The sequence below is a fragment of the Eleutherodactylus coqui genome, chromosome 6 (assembly GCF_035609145.1).
Source record: "Eleutherodactylus coqui strain aEleCoq1 chromosome 6, aEleCoq1.hap1, whole genome shotgun sequence".
Classification (NCBI taxonomy): Eukaryota; Metazoa; Chordata; class Amphibia; order Anura; family Eleutherodactylidae; genus Eleutherodactylus; species Eleutherodactylus coqui.
The window spans coordinates 223,948,272-223,963,535 of record NC_089842.1 but is presented as its reverse complement, the minus strand read 5'-3'; the positions used below and the strand labels follow the sequence as shown (position 1 = coordinate 223,963,535).

At 58.5% G+C, this 15,264-nt stretch overlaps 1 protein-coding gene across 4 annotated transcripts; it reads right to left on the bottom strand.

The window, feature by feature from the left end:
• Positions 1 to 116: 116 nt before the first annotated feature.
• Positions 117 to 15,208, bottom strand: SHC1 (SHC adaptor protein 1). 4 transcript variants are annotated; one of them, XM_066608960.1, is made up of 14 exons: positions 15,064 to 15,187; positions 12,590 to 12,631; positions 11,015 to 11,176; positions 9,585 to 9,655; positions 9,446 to 9,509; positions 8,792 to 8,911; positions 8,655 to 8,708; positions 8,503 to 8,554; positions 7,603 to 7,729; positions 7,333 to 7,513; positions 7,190 to 7,250; positions 2,263 to 2,412; positions 1,940 to 2,172; positions 117 to 1,450 (listed from the first exon to the last, which is right to left on the bottom strand). In XM_066608960.1, the coding sequence occupies exons 2-14, from the start codon at positions 12,599 to 12,601 to the stop codon at positions 1,322 to 1,324; spliced, it is 1,416 nt and encodes a 471-aa protein (XP_066465057.1). In that variant the 5' UTR covers positions 12,602 to 12,631; positions 15,064 to 15,187; the 3' UTR covers positions 117 to 1,321. The 4 variants fall into 4 exon arrangements, 3 of the variants coding, with proteins under 3 accessions (XP_066465057.1, XP_066465058.1, XP_066465056.1); XR_010793255.1 differs by lacking the exons at positions 12,590 to 12,631; positions 15,064 to 15,187 and having other exon boundaries at positions 117 to 345; positions 376 to 1,450; positions 11,015 to 12,582; XM_066608961.1 differs by lacking the exon at positions 12,590 to 12,631 and having other exon boundaries at positions 15,064 to 15,208.
• Positions 15,209 to 15,264: the final 56 nt, after the last annotated feature.

Sequence of the window (15,264 nt, the reverse complement as noted above, 5' to 3'; positions counted from 1 at the left end):
ACAAATACTACTTTAATCATGAGATTCCTTTGGTATATTCAAGGCAATTTGAAAAATAATATGAAAAACAAAAAACATGTACAAGAAAGTGAGAGCGCGCGGGGGGGGGGGGGGGGGGGGGGGGGGGGGGAGATATGCCGCAGGGCGGTGGCGACTTTGGTATCAGAATATAAATGTACATGCATCGGGGGATGGGCGGTTGTATATGTCAAATGATTGTTGTGCATTTCTTGCTAGTGCGCCCAGTTCATAAAGGATCAGGCCTGGCATAGCGATGCCAGAATACAGTTCTGTCTATCATTAGAACCCTGCGGGCAGACACCAGATCCCAAGGGCCAGATCCAGCTCGGTCCATCCTCCCGATCCCAGATCCACCTCTGTCCATCCTCCCGATCCCAGGGGCCGGATCCAGCTCTGTCCATCCTCCCGATCCCAGGGGCCGGATCCAGCTCTGTCCATCCTCCCGATCTCAGGGGCCGGATCCAGCTCTGTCCATCCTCCCGATCCCAGGGGCCGGATCCAGCTCTGTCCATCCTCCCGATCCCAGGGGCCGGATCCAGCTCGGTCCGTCATCCTCGGGGAAGGGGATGGAATCCCTTATCTTGCAGGATGTGTAGCGGGTACAGTCCGTAACGACAGCAGAGTGTCTCTTCCGTCTCGCCGCGGCTAGGGAGGTTACTCAGTCCACGGGGAAGGGGCGCTATATAGTCTGGGAGGCGGGAGCCGCTTTATCCGTAGGTGAGGGGCCGACACATCTGCAGTTGTCCCTTTCTTAAGGCAAAAGGTTGATGGGGAGGTCAGAAAAGGTGCATATTCCATCGGGGGCACCAATGGGTTGCAGATGAAGGCATAGAAGCAGCAGAAATAAATAGGCACAGGGCCTGTGAGGAGGGCATCCAGCATGCACGGGGTGTGGGTCCACTCATTATTGCCTTTGGATGGGCACAGGAGGCTGGGGGCCACAGCCAGACAGAAGGGGGAGGAGCTGTTCCAGGACAGCCCGCCGCCCAAAGTATCAACCATACAAATTAAAAAAAGGCACAGTAGACTGGTAGAGGTGGGCGCACGCCGCAGGCCGCCATGTGCTTGTAAGAGCCATCTTGTGCTCAGAAGTCCTCATCACCCCTGCCCCGTCTGGAAGGGCAGCTGGTGGCAGCATTGACTACAGCTGTGTGCGCCCAGTGACCCTACAAATTCCCTGATAGGTGAGGAGTACGGCGCCCAGCGACACAGCGGAGGGAGAGGCCGCTCTGCCCTCTAAGTAGAAGGATCATTGGTCGGAGGTGGAGGAAGGGGGCCTGCAGCAGCTAAGGCGAGAGGGTCACTGTCTCCGCTCCACGGGCTGCTGGAGGCACAGCTCGCTGCCCGCAGATATGATGGGTAAGTGATTGTCCATGTGGTAGCTGATCAGATGACTCACACTCTCAAAGCGGTGATCCTTGGTCCGGACCTGGCAGAAAAACGCTAGGGTCAGCACAGGGTCAAAATGGGACACGGGAGGGCACAGGCGGTGATGAAGGAGGGGCACAGGCAGTGATGGAGGGGCACAGGCAGTGATGAAGGAGGGGCACAGGCAGTGATGAAGGAGGGGCACAGGCAGTGATGAAGGAGGGGCACAGGCAGTGATGAAGGAGGGCGCATGTGTCAATAGACAAAGATTAAGGGTTCACATGTGGCGATAGGTCATGCGGCCTGAGGGGTGCACATGCAATGACAAGCACCATGGAAAAGGGTCATGCAGCAATAGGCACCAGGCAGAGGTGGTGCAGAAGCGGGCATCAGGGATAAGGAGCGCTCCTACAGAGATGAGCAAACAGCAAGCATGAGGGGTGCAGCATGTGCCAATACCCCTACTGCCTATGAAGTGATTAGGGATGAGAGGGCGCCAGTAGCTTAGTGCCACACTGTCCTCCACAACCACCACACAAGCTCAACTTACCACGCCTTCAGGGTCCACCAGCAGCAGGTGCTTGGGCTGTCCGTTCTGCAGACCCGTCAGGACATATTGCCCAGGGGTGGTGGTACTCTCTCTCACCAGGAAGTCCCCGTTGACCCTCAGCAGACGTTCAGCTTCTTTCCTGGTCATCTTTCCGTGGTACCACGGCTCCTGCTTCAGCTGCTCTTCCATACTCACACTAGACTCCCCCGGCGGTATGGCCTCCTCAAATGGCTCTGGAGGAGACAAGGCAGGTAGGTGAACACGTATGAGGTGGGACGCCTTTAATCCAGTCAGCTCACAGGTATAACCACTACTAGACTCACTCATATCAAAGATGTCTCTCTGGCCATTGGTGGCGCCACGTGCAGGCTGGCGAGACTTGTCCAGGTTTTGCACATTTACATAGGAAGGGTCATCAAAAAGATCAGGTCGATTCAGGGGCTTGGCACCAGGCACTGGGAACCGATCCTTACCTGGAGGGATGGAGAGTCAATGAATCCTGAGATGGCAGGACCACAGGCAGCAATCACCTGCCCAACATTACCAGGGAGGGGGATGGGCGTAGTGAAAACCATGGCACACACCAATCAAAAAAAACCTGTTACACAAGGAGGCAGCAGGGGGCAGGATGAACTAATCATAACGAGTCCAAACCAATTGCCAGCATGATGGAGGAGCAGCAATAGGGAAAGGAAGACATGGCTCAACAGGGATGTCTGAAACAACTTCACATTACTCCAGACCGCCAGGGATGTCTCCGACACACACAGCTCCCCTAGACCGCCAGGGATGTCTCCGACACACACAGCTCCCCTAGACCGCCAGGGATGTCTCCGACACACACAGCTCCCCTAGACCGCCAGGAATGTCTCCGACACACACAGCTCCCCTACACTGCCAGGAATGTCTCCAACACACAGCTCCCCTAGACCGCCAGCAATGTCTCCAAAACACACAGCTCCCCTAGACCGCCAGGAATGTCTCCAAAACACACAGCTCCCCTAGACCGCCAGGAATGTCTCCAAAACACACAGCTCCCCTAGACCGCCAGGAATGTCTCCAAAACACACAGCTCCCCTAGACCGCCAGGAATGTCTCCAAAACACACAGCTCCCCTAGACCGCCAGGAATGTCTCCAAAACACACAGCTCCCCTAGACCGCCAGGAATGTCTCCAAAACACACAGCTCCCCTAGACCGCCAGGAATGTCTCCAAAACACACAGCTCCCCTAGACCGCCAGGAATGTCTCCAAAACACACAGCTCCCCTAGACCGCCAGGAATGTCTCCAAAACACACAGCTCCCCTAGACCACCAGGGATGTTTCCCACAACTCCCCTGGATCACCAGTGATTTCTCTAAACACACACAGTTTCTTCAGTCTGCCAGGGATGCCTCGCACACGGCGCTCCCCTAGACCGCCAGGGATGCCTCGCACACGGCGCTCCCCTAGACCGCCAGGGATGCCTCGCACACGGCGCTCCCCTAGACCGCCAGGGATGCCTCGCACACGGCGCTCCCCTAGACCGCCAGGGATGCCTCGCACACGGCGCTCCCCTAGACCGCCAGGGATGCCTCGCACACGGCGCTCCCCTAGACCGCCAGGGATGCCTCGCACACGGCGCTCCCCTAGACCGCCAGGGATGCCTCGCACACGGCGCTCCCCTAGACCGCCAGGGATGCCTCGCACACGGCGCTCCCCTAGACCGCCAGGGATGCCTCGCACACGGCGCTCCCCTAGACCGCCAGGGATGCCTCGCACACGGCGCTCCCCTAGACCGCCAGGGATGCCTCGCACACGGCGCTCCCCTAGACCGCCAGGGATGCCTCGCACACGGCGCTCCCCTAGACCGCCAGGGATGCCTCCCGCACACGGCGCTCCCCTAGACCGCCAGGGATGCCTCCCGCACACGGCGCTCCCCTAGACCGCCAGGGATGCCTCCCGCACACGGCGCTCCCCTAGACCGCCAGGGATGCCTCCCGCACACGGCGCTCCCCTAGACCGCCAGGGATGCCTCCCGCACACGGCGCTCCCCTAGACCGCCAGGGATGCCTCCCGCACACGGCGCTCCCCTAGACCGCCAGGGATGCCTCCCGCACACGGCGCTCCCCTAGACCGCCAGGGATGCCTCCCGCACACGGCGCTCCCCTAGACCGCCAGGGATGCCTCCCGCACACGGCGCTCCCCTAGACCGCCAGGGATGCCTCCCGCACACGGCGCTCCCCTAGACCGCCAGGGATGCCTCCCGCACACGGCGCTCCCCTAGACCGCCAGGGATGCCTCCCGCACACGGCGCTCCCCTAGACCGCCAGGGATGCCTCCCGCACACGGCGCTCCCCTAGACCGCCAGGGATGCCTCCCGCACACGGCGCTCCCCTAGACCGCCAGGGATGCCTCCCGCACACGGCGCTCCCCTAGACCGCCAGGGATGCCTCCCGCACACGGCGCTCCCCTAGACCGCCAGGGATTTCTCCCACACACGGCGCTCCCCTAGACCGCCAGGGATTTCTCCCACACACGGCGCTCCCCTAGACCGCCAGGGATTTCTCCCACACACGGCGCTCCCCTAGACCGCCAGGGATTTCTCCCACACACAGCTCCCCTAGACCGCCAGGGATTTCTCCCACACACAGCTCTCCACAGCGCTCCCCTAGACCGCCAGTGATGCCCCCCCCCACACAAACAGCTCTCCCCTAGACCGCCAGGGATGCCCCCCCCCACACAAAGCGCTCCCCTAGACCGCCAGGAATGCCTCACACAAACAGCGCTCCCCTAGACCGCCAGGGATTTCTCCAACACACACAGCGCTCCCCTAGACCGCCAGGGATGCCTCACACACACAGCGCTCCCCTAGACCGCCAGGGATGTCTCCAACACACACAGCGCTCCCCTAGACCGCCAGGGATGTCTCCAACACACACAGCGCTCCCCTAGACCGCCAGGGATGTCTCCAACACACACAGCTCCCCTAGACCGCCAGGGATGTCTCCAACACACACAGCTCCCCTAGACCGCCAGGGATACCACACACCCACACTAGACCACCAGGGATGTCTCCCACAACTCCTCTGGATCACCAGTGCCTCACACACACAGCGCTCCCCTAGACCGCCAGGGATGCCACACACACACTCACACACACAGCGCTCCCCTAGAACGCCAGGGATGCGCCACACACACAGCGCTCCCCTTGACCGCCAGGGATGCCACACTCACACTCACAGCGCTCCCCTAGACCGCCAGGGATGTCTCCAACACACACAGCTCCCCTAGACCGCCAGGGATGTCTCCAACACACACAGCTCCCCTAGACCGCCAGGGATGTCTCCAACACACACAGCTCCCCTAGACCGCCAGGGATGTCTCCAACACACACAGCTCCCCTAGACCGCCAGGGATGTCTCCAACACACACAGCTCCCCTAGACCGCCAGGGATGTCTCCAACACACACAGCTCCCCTAGACCGCCAGGGATGTCTCCAACACACACAGCTCCCCTAGACCGCCAGGGATGTCTCCAACACACACAGCTCCCCTAGACCGCCAGGGATGTCTCCAACACACACAGCTCCCCTAGACCGCCAGGGATGTCTCCAACACACACAGCTCCCCTAGACCGCCAGGGATGTCTCCAACACACACAGCTCCCCTAGACCGCCAGGGATGTCTCCAACACACACAGCTCCCCTAGACCGCCAGGGATGTCACACACACAGCTCCCCTAGACCGCCAGGGATGTCACACACACAGCTCCCCTAGACCGCCAGGGATGTCACACACACAGCTCCCCTAGACCGCCAGGGATGTCACACACACAGCTCCCCTAGACCGCCAGGGATGTCACACACACAGCTCCCCTAGACCGCCAGGGATGTCACACACACAGCTCCCCTAGACCGCCAGGGATGTCACACACACAGCTCCCCTAGACCGCCAGGGATGTCACACACACAGCTCCCCTAGACCGCCAGGGATGTCACACACACAGCTCCCCTAGACCGCCAGGGATGTCACACACACAGCTCCCCTAGACCGCCAGGGATGTCACACACACAGCTCCCCTAGACCGCCAGGGATGACTGACACACACACACACACACACACACACACCTCCCCTAGACCGCCAGGGATGTCTCACACAGACACAGCTCCCCTAGACCGCCAGGGATGTCTCACACACAGCTCCCCTAGACCGCCTATGCTAAATCACCAGCAACCTCTCCAATACACTCTCCACCACCAGTTATGTTTTCAGTAACCCCATCTCTAGCATAGACCATCAAGGATGTCTCCAACACACACTCTGCTCCCCTAAACAGCCTGGAATGTCTGCTATAAGCCCTACCTCTGCCGTAGACCACCAAAAAAGTCTGTAATAACCCAATCTCTAGCGTAGACCATCAAGGATGTCTCCACAACACACACACTCTGCTCCCCTAAACTGCCAGGGATGTCTGCAATAACCCCATCTCTATCGCAGCCCACCAAGGGTGTCTCTAATGCACACACTCCATATCCCTTGACTGCCAGCGATGTCTGCAATAAACTTATTTCTAGTGTAGACCATCAAGGATGTCCAACACACACTCACTGCTCCCCTAAACAGCCAGGGATGTCTCCAATACCCCATCTCTAGCGTAGACCACCAAGGATGTCCCCAATACATAACCACTATCTTAGTCCATGCTAGAGATCCCTAGTGGTCTAAGATAGTGGTTACGTATTGGAGACATCCTTGGTGGTCTATGCTAGAGATGGGATTATTGCAGAGATCCCTGGTGGTCTATCAGGGATGTCTGCAATAACCTCATCTCTAGTGTATGCCTCCAGAGAGGTCTCTCCAATAACCTCTTTGCCATCGCAGACCACCAACCTCTTCACTACCCTAGACCACTGGGAATAACTCCCAACACACTCTCCATTGGCATAGACCAAGGCAGTCTCCAATGCACTCCACTACCCTAGACCACCAGGATCATCTCCAACATAATCTTCACTACTCTACAGCACCATGAAAATCTCCAATACTCTCCTCACTATTTTATATCACCAGGAATCTCTCCAATAACCTCTTCACCATCCTAAACTAATATGGATGTCTACATTAACCTCTTCACAAGATGGAGGGGCGGGGAAGTTACTGCTGAGAAATAATTAATGGTAGGAGCTGGAAAGCTATAGTTCAGGTGATAGGCGTGTGAAGGGCTGGACAGGCCATGAGATGATATGGTGGACAGGTACGGCATGTACCTTGCACTGTGAGATGCGGTTTTCGTGGATCTTGTTCTGTGCCAGTTAACTGTCCTACAGGCTGTGGAAGAAGAGGACAGGTGAGACACTTGAGTGGGCTACAAGGGCGGACGGTCACCTCTCTTGCGTTTTCCTGCACTCACCAATGTGGCCCCCATATGATTTGGGCTCTGTCTTGGCAGCGAAGGAGCAGTTCCATCTCGTAATCTCATATCCACGACCCCACCAATTGGTGGCTCCTTCCCTGGGAAGTCATTGTAGTATGCATGGTCTGGAATCTCCTCTTCCTCCTCATCCCATGCTGAGCCATCAAAGCCGGCCATCCTGGAGAAACACCAGTCATCCGTGAGAAAAGGTTACAGGTATCAGAAAAGTCCTGCTGACACTAAAGTCTGGAGAGGAGGACAACAAACCTGTCGTGTGGAGTCACTAGTTTGGGAGGATTCTTGAGGTATTGTTTGAATCGTAGTTCAAAGGCCTGTCCTATAGTGCTGATCACATCCTGAGCGAGACCCTCGGGACACTCCAGGATATGGCAAGCTGCAAGAAAGGATGCAGAAACCAAAAGGTTCAACGTAGATGGCTGAAGAGCATGTCTACCCACCCAACACTCAGTGCGGAGACCACACAAATCATTCTTCCAGCCCAACCCTCAAAGTGTGCAACAGTTAATAGAAGTCTATATGGTGTACAGAGGGGAAGCCGTGGTTTGTATGTGTGTGTGGCAGCGACAGCAGTGTATATGGTAAACAGAAGGGGAGCCCTGGTTTGGGGGTGCGACAGCAGTGTACATGGTGTACAGAGGTGGAGCCCTGGTTTGGGGAGGGGAGGGGGGGCAGCGACACCAGTGCATATGGTGTACAGAGGAGGAGCAGTGACACCAGTGCATATGGTGTACAGAGGAAAGCCCTGGTTTGGGGGTGCGACAGCAGTGTATTCGGCGTACAGAGGGGGAGCCCTAGTTTGAGGAGTGCAGTGACAGAAGTGAACATGGTGTACAGAGGGGAAGCCCTGGTTTGGAGGGGGGGGGGGTGCGACAGCAGTGGATATGGTGTACAGAGGGGGAGACCTGGTTTAGGGGGTGCAGTGACAGCAATGTAGATGGTGTACAAAGGGGAGCCCTGGTTTAGGGTGTGCAGTGACAGTAGTGCAGTAGGTGTACAGAGGGGGAGCCCTGGTTTGGGGTGTGCAGTGACAGCAGTGTATAATGTTATTTAGAGGGGAGCCCTGCTTTGGGGGTGCAGTCACAGGTTAAAGGTGCAGAATGCACTCCAGCCTGGTGCCTCCGTCAATCCCAACACCTTGATAAGTACCTCTTTGATTTACTGGATCTTTGGCAACGTAAGCGACATATTCTGCTGTGTCCTGAAATCCAATGTGAAGAGTTGGTCATGCAGAATCATACTAGGTGTACATAACGCACTCGGCGCACGGCTTCTGCTACATCTCCGCACGCGATACTCACCGGATCTCCTCCAGATGCAAATGAAATGGACTGCATGTGGTGGTTGGCGATGATCTGCAACAGATTCAATGCAACAAGGTCAGTACTATTAGTGCAGCGGTATTTGCTCGGCCCCCTGGTCTTCCCACCCCTCTCACCTGCCTGCAGTCGGATGCCATGAGATTCAGGCTGCTGGTGGAGATTGTCAGCGTGATGGGCATGCCTGCAAACTTCAGGTTACACTTCCCCAGGATGGAGTTGAGGGAGCGCCCGCCGGTCTGAAGACACAAAGTGCGGTCAATCCAGACTGCTCAATAATCCCACGTCCAACCCTCCGTTTCCAGCCCGTGGTCACCCATCATCCTCCTCACTGATCAGTGAGATAGTCACAGGAAGAGCAGCTGATAACAGGGAGCAATAGACTGTACCTCGCTGTCCACTGTCTGGAGATGACTTATAACCGTTTGCATTATGGCCCTCTTCCACGGGATGAGTGTCGTCTAAACGACTGCACGAGCGCTGATGTCACCACTAAGGTCATTAGCGCTCGTAGGGAGCTTTTACACGCACAGACAGCACGGTGGGCTTCTTGCTCAGCGCTTCACCTTCCATGTGTGGAGCATTAACACGGAACGAGAAGCCGCAGTCCAGCAATGGTTGACTGAAAGTCACCGTTAATGAGAAGTGAGCAATTTTTTTCTACATTTACACTGAATGATTATCACTCAATTTTGTTCTTTTAACTCATTTTGAGCAATCCTCTTCCCGTGTAAATGGCCCATCAGCAGATGCATTAGCTGTGCGAGTCTCACCTTTCGTCTTCGGAGCGCCCCCTTAGCTCCAGGAACAGCGTCAGACACCAGGCTGATGGCTTCCCTGTATGGACAGACAAGACGTCATTCATCAAGAACATGTTGGGGTTCCTCATCAAGTGACCCGCGGGGTCCTTACCGTGTAACTTGGGTGCGAGTACTAAAGTCCAAAGCCCGCATAGACTGCAGGACCTCCACACAGCCCATGTACTGCAAAAAGGAAGGGAGATCGTCAGCCTGCAGTCAGCTCTGGTTTGGGGGTGCAGCGACAGCAGTGTATATGGTATACAGAGGGGAGCTCTGGCTTGGGGGTGCAGCGACAGCAGTGTATATGGTATACAGAGGGGAGCTCTGGCTTGGGGGTGCAGCGACAGCAGTGTATATGGTATACAGAGGGGAGCTCTGGCTTGGGGGTGCAGCAACAGCAGTTTATATGGTATACAGAGGGGAGCTCTGGTTTGGGGGTGCAGCAACAGCAGTGTATATGGTATACAGAGGGGAGCTCTGGCTTGGGGGTGCAGCGACAGCAGTGTATATGGTATACAGAGGGGAGCTCTGGCTTGGGGGTGCAGCGACAGCAGTGTATATGGTATACAGAGGGGAGCTCTGGTTTGGGGGTGCAGCAACAGCAGTGTATATGGTATACAGAGTGGAGCTCTGGCTTGGGGGTGCAGCAACAGCAGTTTATATGGTATATAGAGGGGAGCTCTGGTTTGGGGGTGCAGCGACAGCAGTGTATATGGTATATAGAGGGGAGCTCTGGTTTGGGGGTGCAGCGACAGAAGTTTATATGGTATACAGAGGGGAGCTCTGATTTGGGCGTGCAGCAACAGCAGTGTATATGGTATACAGAGGGGAGCTCTGGTTTGGGGGTGCAGCGACAGAAGTTTATATGGTATACAGAGGGGAGCTCTGGCTTGGGGGTGCAGCGACAGCAGTGTATATGGTATACAGAGGGGAGCTCTGGTTTGGGGGTGCAGCGACAGCAGTGTATATGGTATACAGAGGGGAGCTCTGGCTTGGGGGTGCAGCGACAGCAATGTATATGATATATAGAGGTGCCCTTTGGTTCGGGCGTGCACCGACAGCAGTGATATGGTATACAGAGGGGAGCTCTGGCTTGGGGGTGCAGCGACAGCAGTGTATATGGTATACAGAGGGGAGCTCTGGCTTGGGGGTACAGCGACAGCAGTGTATATGGTATACAGAGGGGAGCTCTGGTTTGGGGGTGCAGCGACAGCAGTGTATATGGTATACAGAGGGGAGCTCTGGCTTGGGGGTGCAGCGACAGCAATGTATATGATATATAGAGGTGCCCTTTGGTTCGGGCGTGCACCGACAGCAGTGATATGGTATACAGAGGGGAGCTCTGGCTTGGGGGTGCAGCGACAGCAGTGTATATGGTATACAGAGGGGAGCTCTGGTTTGGGGGTGCAGCGACAGCAGTGTATATGGTATACAGAGGGGAGCTCTGGTTTGGGCGTGCAGCGACAGCAGTGTATATGGTATACAGAGGGGAGCTCTGGCTTTGGGAGGGTAGAATCAGGCAGGACACCGTTGTACACTTACCCTGACGAGATAGGAGACCCCGGGCCCCATCACCTTGTCGTCGGGGTGCAGCCATCCACGGGTGGGCTTATTGACGAAGCTGCCGTGTCGGGTCCATTCGTCTCCCGCCAGCTGTCCTCCTTCCACTCGGGCTTTCCTCCCGCAGCTGAGCTTGTTCATGTCCTGGGAGAAAACAGTAAAAGTCCTCCCTGAGTCGGGGCTACTGGTGGAGTCCGTCTGCTCCCCGGGGCTGCAGGCCTCTTTCACCGGCCCCCCGGACGAGAAGCCGCGAATACTCAGCAGATTGGCGGGATTCGAGAGCTTGAGATTGGCCATTTTGGGGAAGAAGGAGCAGAGGGTGGTGGGGCTGTCCTCCGACTCCGAGGACAGCTCAGCCAGGTTTAGCATGGGGGCCAGGGAAGAGGAAGAGGAGGAGCTGGCCAGCGACTCGGCCACCATCATGCCCACCGAGGGAGTGGGTGGCCCAGTGTCCAGGGCATCTTCCACGGAGCTAACAGACTCGTTACGAAGGTGATTGTACTTAGCTTTGGGCAGGAGATCCATGATGCCCGCTGGCAGCTTGTACTCTGCAGACACAGGGGGAAGAGAGTCTCATAGTCCAGCGCCAACGCACGCACAAGCGGAGCCCCCCTGACCCCCGGGTGGTTACATAGGAGTCCACGCCCCGCAGCATCCATCAGCAGCAGTCCTCTCAGGGAGCGCGGGCATGGCAGCGTGTGACAGATCCTTCCTATCCCACCCAGCGGAAGGAAGCAGCGGAGGAGGGGAGGTCAGCACGGATCCATCTCTGCGCAGCGCTCCCTGGAGGCGGCCGTCCAATGGCAGGACTGTGCTGACTCACAGGAAGACACGGGCCGCACGCTTCCTGCACCCCCATCCCATAATTACATTGTGACCCCGCCCGCCGCGCTGCCGTCCAACAAGGTCACTTGTGTCCCTGCGACTGCTCACAAGATGCCGCCTCGTCACAATGTCATTAAGGCACAGCTTTCACCAACTGTTGTCATGGGAACAATTAACCCTCATCAGTCTGCTCTAGACAGCATATGCCTGGACATCGCACCCCCCCTAGTGGTGGTGCCAGTGAACTACAACACAGAGCATCGCAGGTTAATGATTAATTCATGCCCCCATTGTCTGACAGCCCCCCTAGGTTATCCATGGGGCTGCAGCCCCCCAGCTGCCACGTGTGCATCCACTTCCTGCAGTCCCCGGCCCGAACAAGGCGAGGTTAACCCCATCTGTGCCGGGATGTCTATATACAGAGCTAGTACAGAGGACTGGGCATGAAGCGGCTGGAGGACAACAAGTCACAGCGGACAAGGCCCATACAGCTCCAGTAATGCATCTAAAGCTACAGACTCCGGAGGGCCAAGACCCCACAGAGCCCGACACATCCTGCGAACAAGGGCTTTGGTCACCCCTCACCAATGGGGGGCGCTGTGGGGGGAGGACTGCAGGCAGCGCAGAACACGTTCTCACTGCAACGGCCGTTGTGTTCATTAGTACGGGGACAGCCCTCCACCAAGATCACCGCTCAGAGACCACCACCACAAGACGGGGACCTCCGCTTACCACGTACTCCATCCCAGCGACTCCAGCCCGGTCTTCAGCTACCTGCATGTCAGCGACAAGAAGGGGTTAACGGGTTGTAGGTAGAGCGCGGAGATAAGCCCAGGTGTGGCCGACGCTCCCTGCCCTCCGGCAAGAGGCGAACCTACGGCGGTGGCAGTCAGAGCCTCTCTACTGAGACGCATCCGACACATCACTCGTCATGTAACGGGAAGACAAACGCCGCCGAGCACACCCCCCAACCCGACGCCGAGCACACCCCCCAACCCGACGCCGAGCGCACCCCCCAACCCGACGCCGAGCGCACCCCCCAACACTGACAACCCGCCATCTACACCACCGCCAAATGTCAGTACACTCCCACCGCTAGAACCTGCAGTGCCACAACATATCCGTGCAACCCCACTGCCAGAACCCTCTCCGCCGCAGGTCCGTACACCCCCACCGCTGCCATCTACACCACCACCAAATATCCATACACCCCCACAGCTAGAACCAGTACCGCCGCAATCTACACCTGTACACCACTACCATCGACACCACCAAATGTCTATAAGCCCCCACAGCCGCCATCAACACCAACCCCAAAATTTCCATACACCCCCACCGCTAGAACCCCCACCTCCATGTACACCCCTACTGCTAGAACCACCGCCGCCATCTACACCACCCCCAAAGTGTCCGTACACCCCCACCGCTGCCATCTACACCACCGCCCAATTTCCGTACACCCCCACCGCTGCCATCGACACCAAATGTCCATAAGCCCCCCACCGCCAAATATCCATTCACCCCCACTACTAGAACCAGCACTGCTATCTACACCACCAAATGTCCATAAGCCCCCTCCGCGAAAGGGTCCGTACACCCCCACCATCACGTTCATACACCCCCCACCGCTGCCATCACACCACTGCCGAGTGTCCGCCACTGCTGCAATCGACACCACCAAATGTCCATAAGCCACCCATCTACACCGCCGCCAAAACGTCCGTGCGCCCAGCCGCCTACACCGCTGCCGAAACGTCCGTGCGCCCCCGCCGCCTACACCGCCTCCAAAACGTCCGTGCGCCCCCGCCGCCTCCAAAACGTCCATGCGCCCCCGCCGCCTACACCGCCACCAAAACGTCCGTGCGCCCCCGCCGCCTACACCGCCTCCAAAACGTCCGTGCGCCCCCGCCGCCTACACCGCCACCAAAACGTCCGTGCGCCCCCGCCGCCTACACCGCCTCCAAAACGTCCGTGCGCCCCCGCCGCCTCCAAAACGTCCATGCGCCCCCGCCGCCTACACCGCCACCAAAACGTCCGTGCGCCCCCGCCGCCTACACCGCCTCCAAAACGTCCGTGCGCCCCCGCCGCCTACACCGCCACCAAAACGTCCGTGCGCCCCCGCCGCCTACACCGCCTCCAAAACGTCCGTGCGCCCCCGCCGCCTCCAAAACGTCCGTGCGCCCCCGCCGCCTACACCGCCACCAAAACGTCCGTGCGCCCCCGCCGCCTACACCGCCTCCAAAACGTCCGTGCGCCCCCGCCGCCTACACCGCCACCAAAACGTCCGTGCGCCCCCGCCGCCTACACCGCCTCCAAAACGTCCGTGCGCCCCCGCCGCCTCCAAAACGTCCGTGCGCCCCCGCCGCCTCCAAAACGTCCGTGCGCCCCCGCCGCCTCCAAAACGTCCGTGCGCCCCCGCCGCCTCCAAAACGTCCGTGCGCCCCCGCCGCCTCCAAAACGTCCGTGCGCCCCCGCCGCCTCCAAAACGTCCGTGCGCCCCCGCCGCCTCCAAAACGTCCGTGCGCCCCCGCCGCCTCCAAAACGTCCGTGCGCCCCCGCCGCCTCCAAAACGTCCGTGCGCCCCCGCCGCCTCCAAAACGTCCGTGCGCCCCCGCCGCCTCCAAAACGTCCGTGCGCCCCCGCCGCCTCCAAAACGTCCGTGCGCCCCCGCCGCCTCCAAAACGTTCGTGCGCCCCCGCCGCCTCCATCTACACCCCCACCAAATGTCCGTACACCCCCACTGCTAGAACCCCCACCGGTGCCATCACACCACCGCCCAATTTCTGTACACCCCCACTGCTAGAGCCCCACCGCCATCTACACCACCGCCAAACGTCCATACACCCACACTGCCACCAACTACACCACCGCCAAAATGTTTGTACACCCCCACTGCTAGAACCCCCACCTCAACCCAATTTCCGTACACCCCCACCACTGCCAAGTTTCCGTACACCCCCACCACTGCCAAGTTTCCGTACACCCCCGCTAGAACCACACCGCCGCCATCTATACCCCCACCAAATATTGGTACACCCCACACTGCTAGAACCAGCACCATCTACACCACCAAATGTCCATAAGCCCCAATCGCCGCCATCTACACCCCCCACCACCCATGAGGGGCCTGACGGGCATCGTGACGGGGGTGCAGCCGGTTCCTCCTCCGCGCTAGTACACGCACGGTGTCGGGCTGCCGTACTCACCGGGGCCGCATGAAGCAGGGCTCGGGGCGGTGGCGCTCCGGACTCTTCCGTGATAAACTTTCCTTCTTTCCCAATACGAAACTTTCGGCCACTTCCGGCTCCGTCCGCGCGTCACGGGGAGGAGCGGCTGCGCGGCCGCCATTTTGGTTAGGAGTGCATCTCACGCCTCGTTGTGAAGAAGCTCCGCCCACCGAGCGCGCA

Excerpts from the sequence above, each read along its gene's own strand:
- SHC1 (XM_066608959.1), bottom strand. The coding sequence starts at position 11,557 with ATGGATCTCCTGCCCAAAGCTAAGTACAATCACCTTCGTAACGAGTCT. Across the intron at positions 9,510-9,584 it reads ACTCGCACCCAAGTTACACG|GGAAGCCATCAGCCTGGTGT; the intron begins GTAAGGACCCCG and ends CTGTCCATACAG. Across the intron at positions 7,251-7,332 it reads ATCATATGGGGGCCACATTG|CCTGTAGGACAGTTAACTGG; the intron begins GTGAGTGCAGGA and ends CTTCTTCCACAG.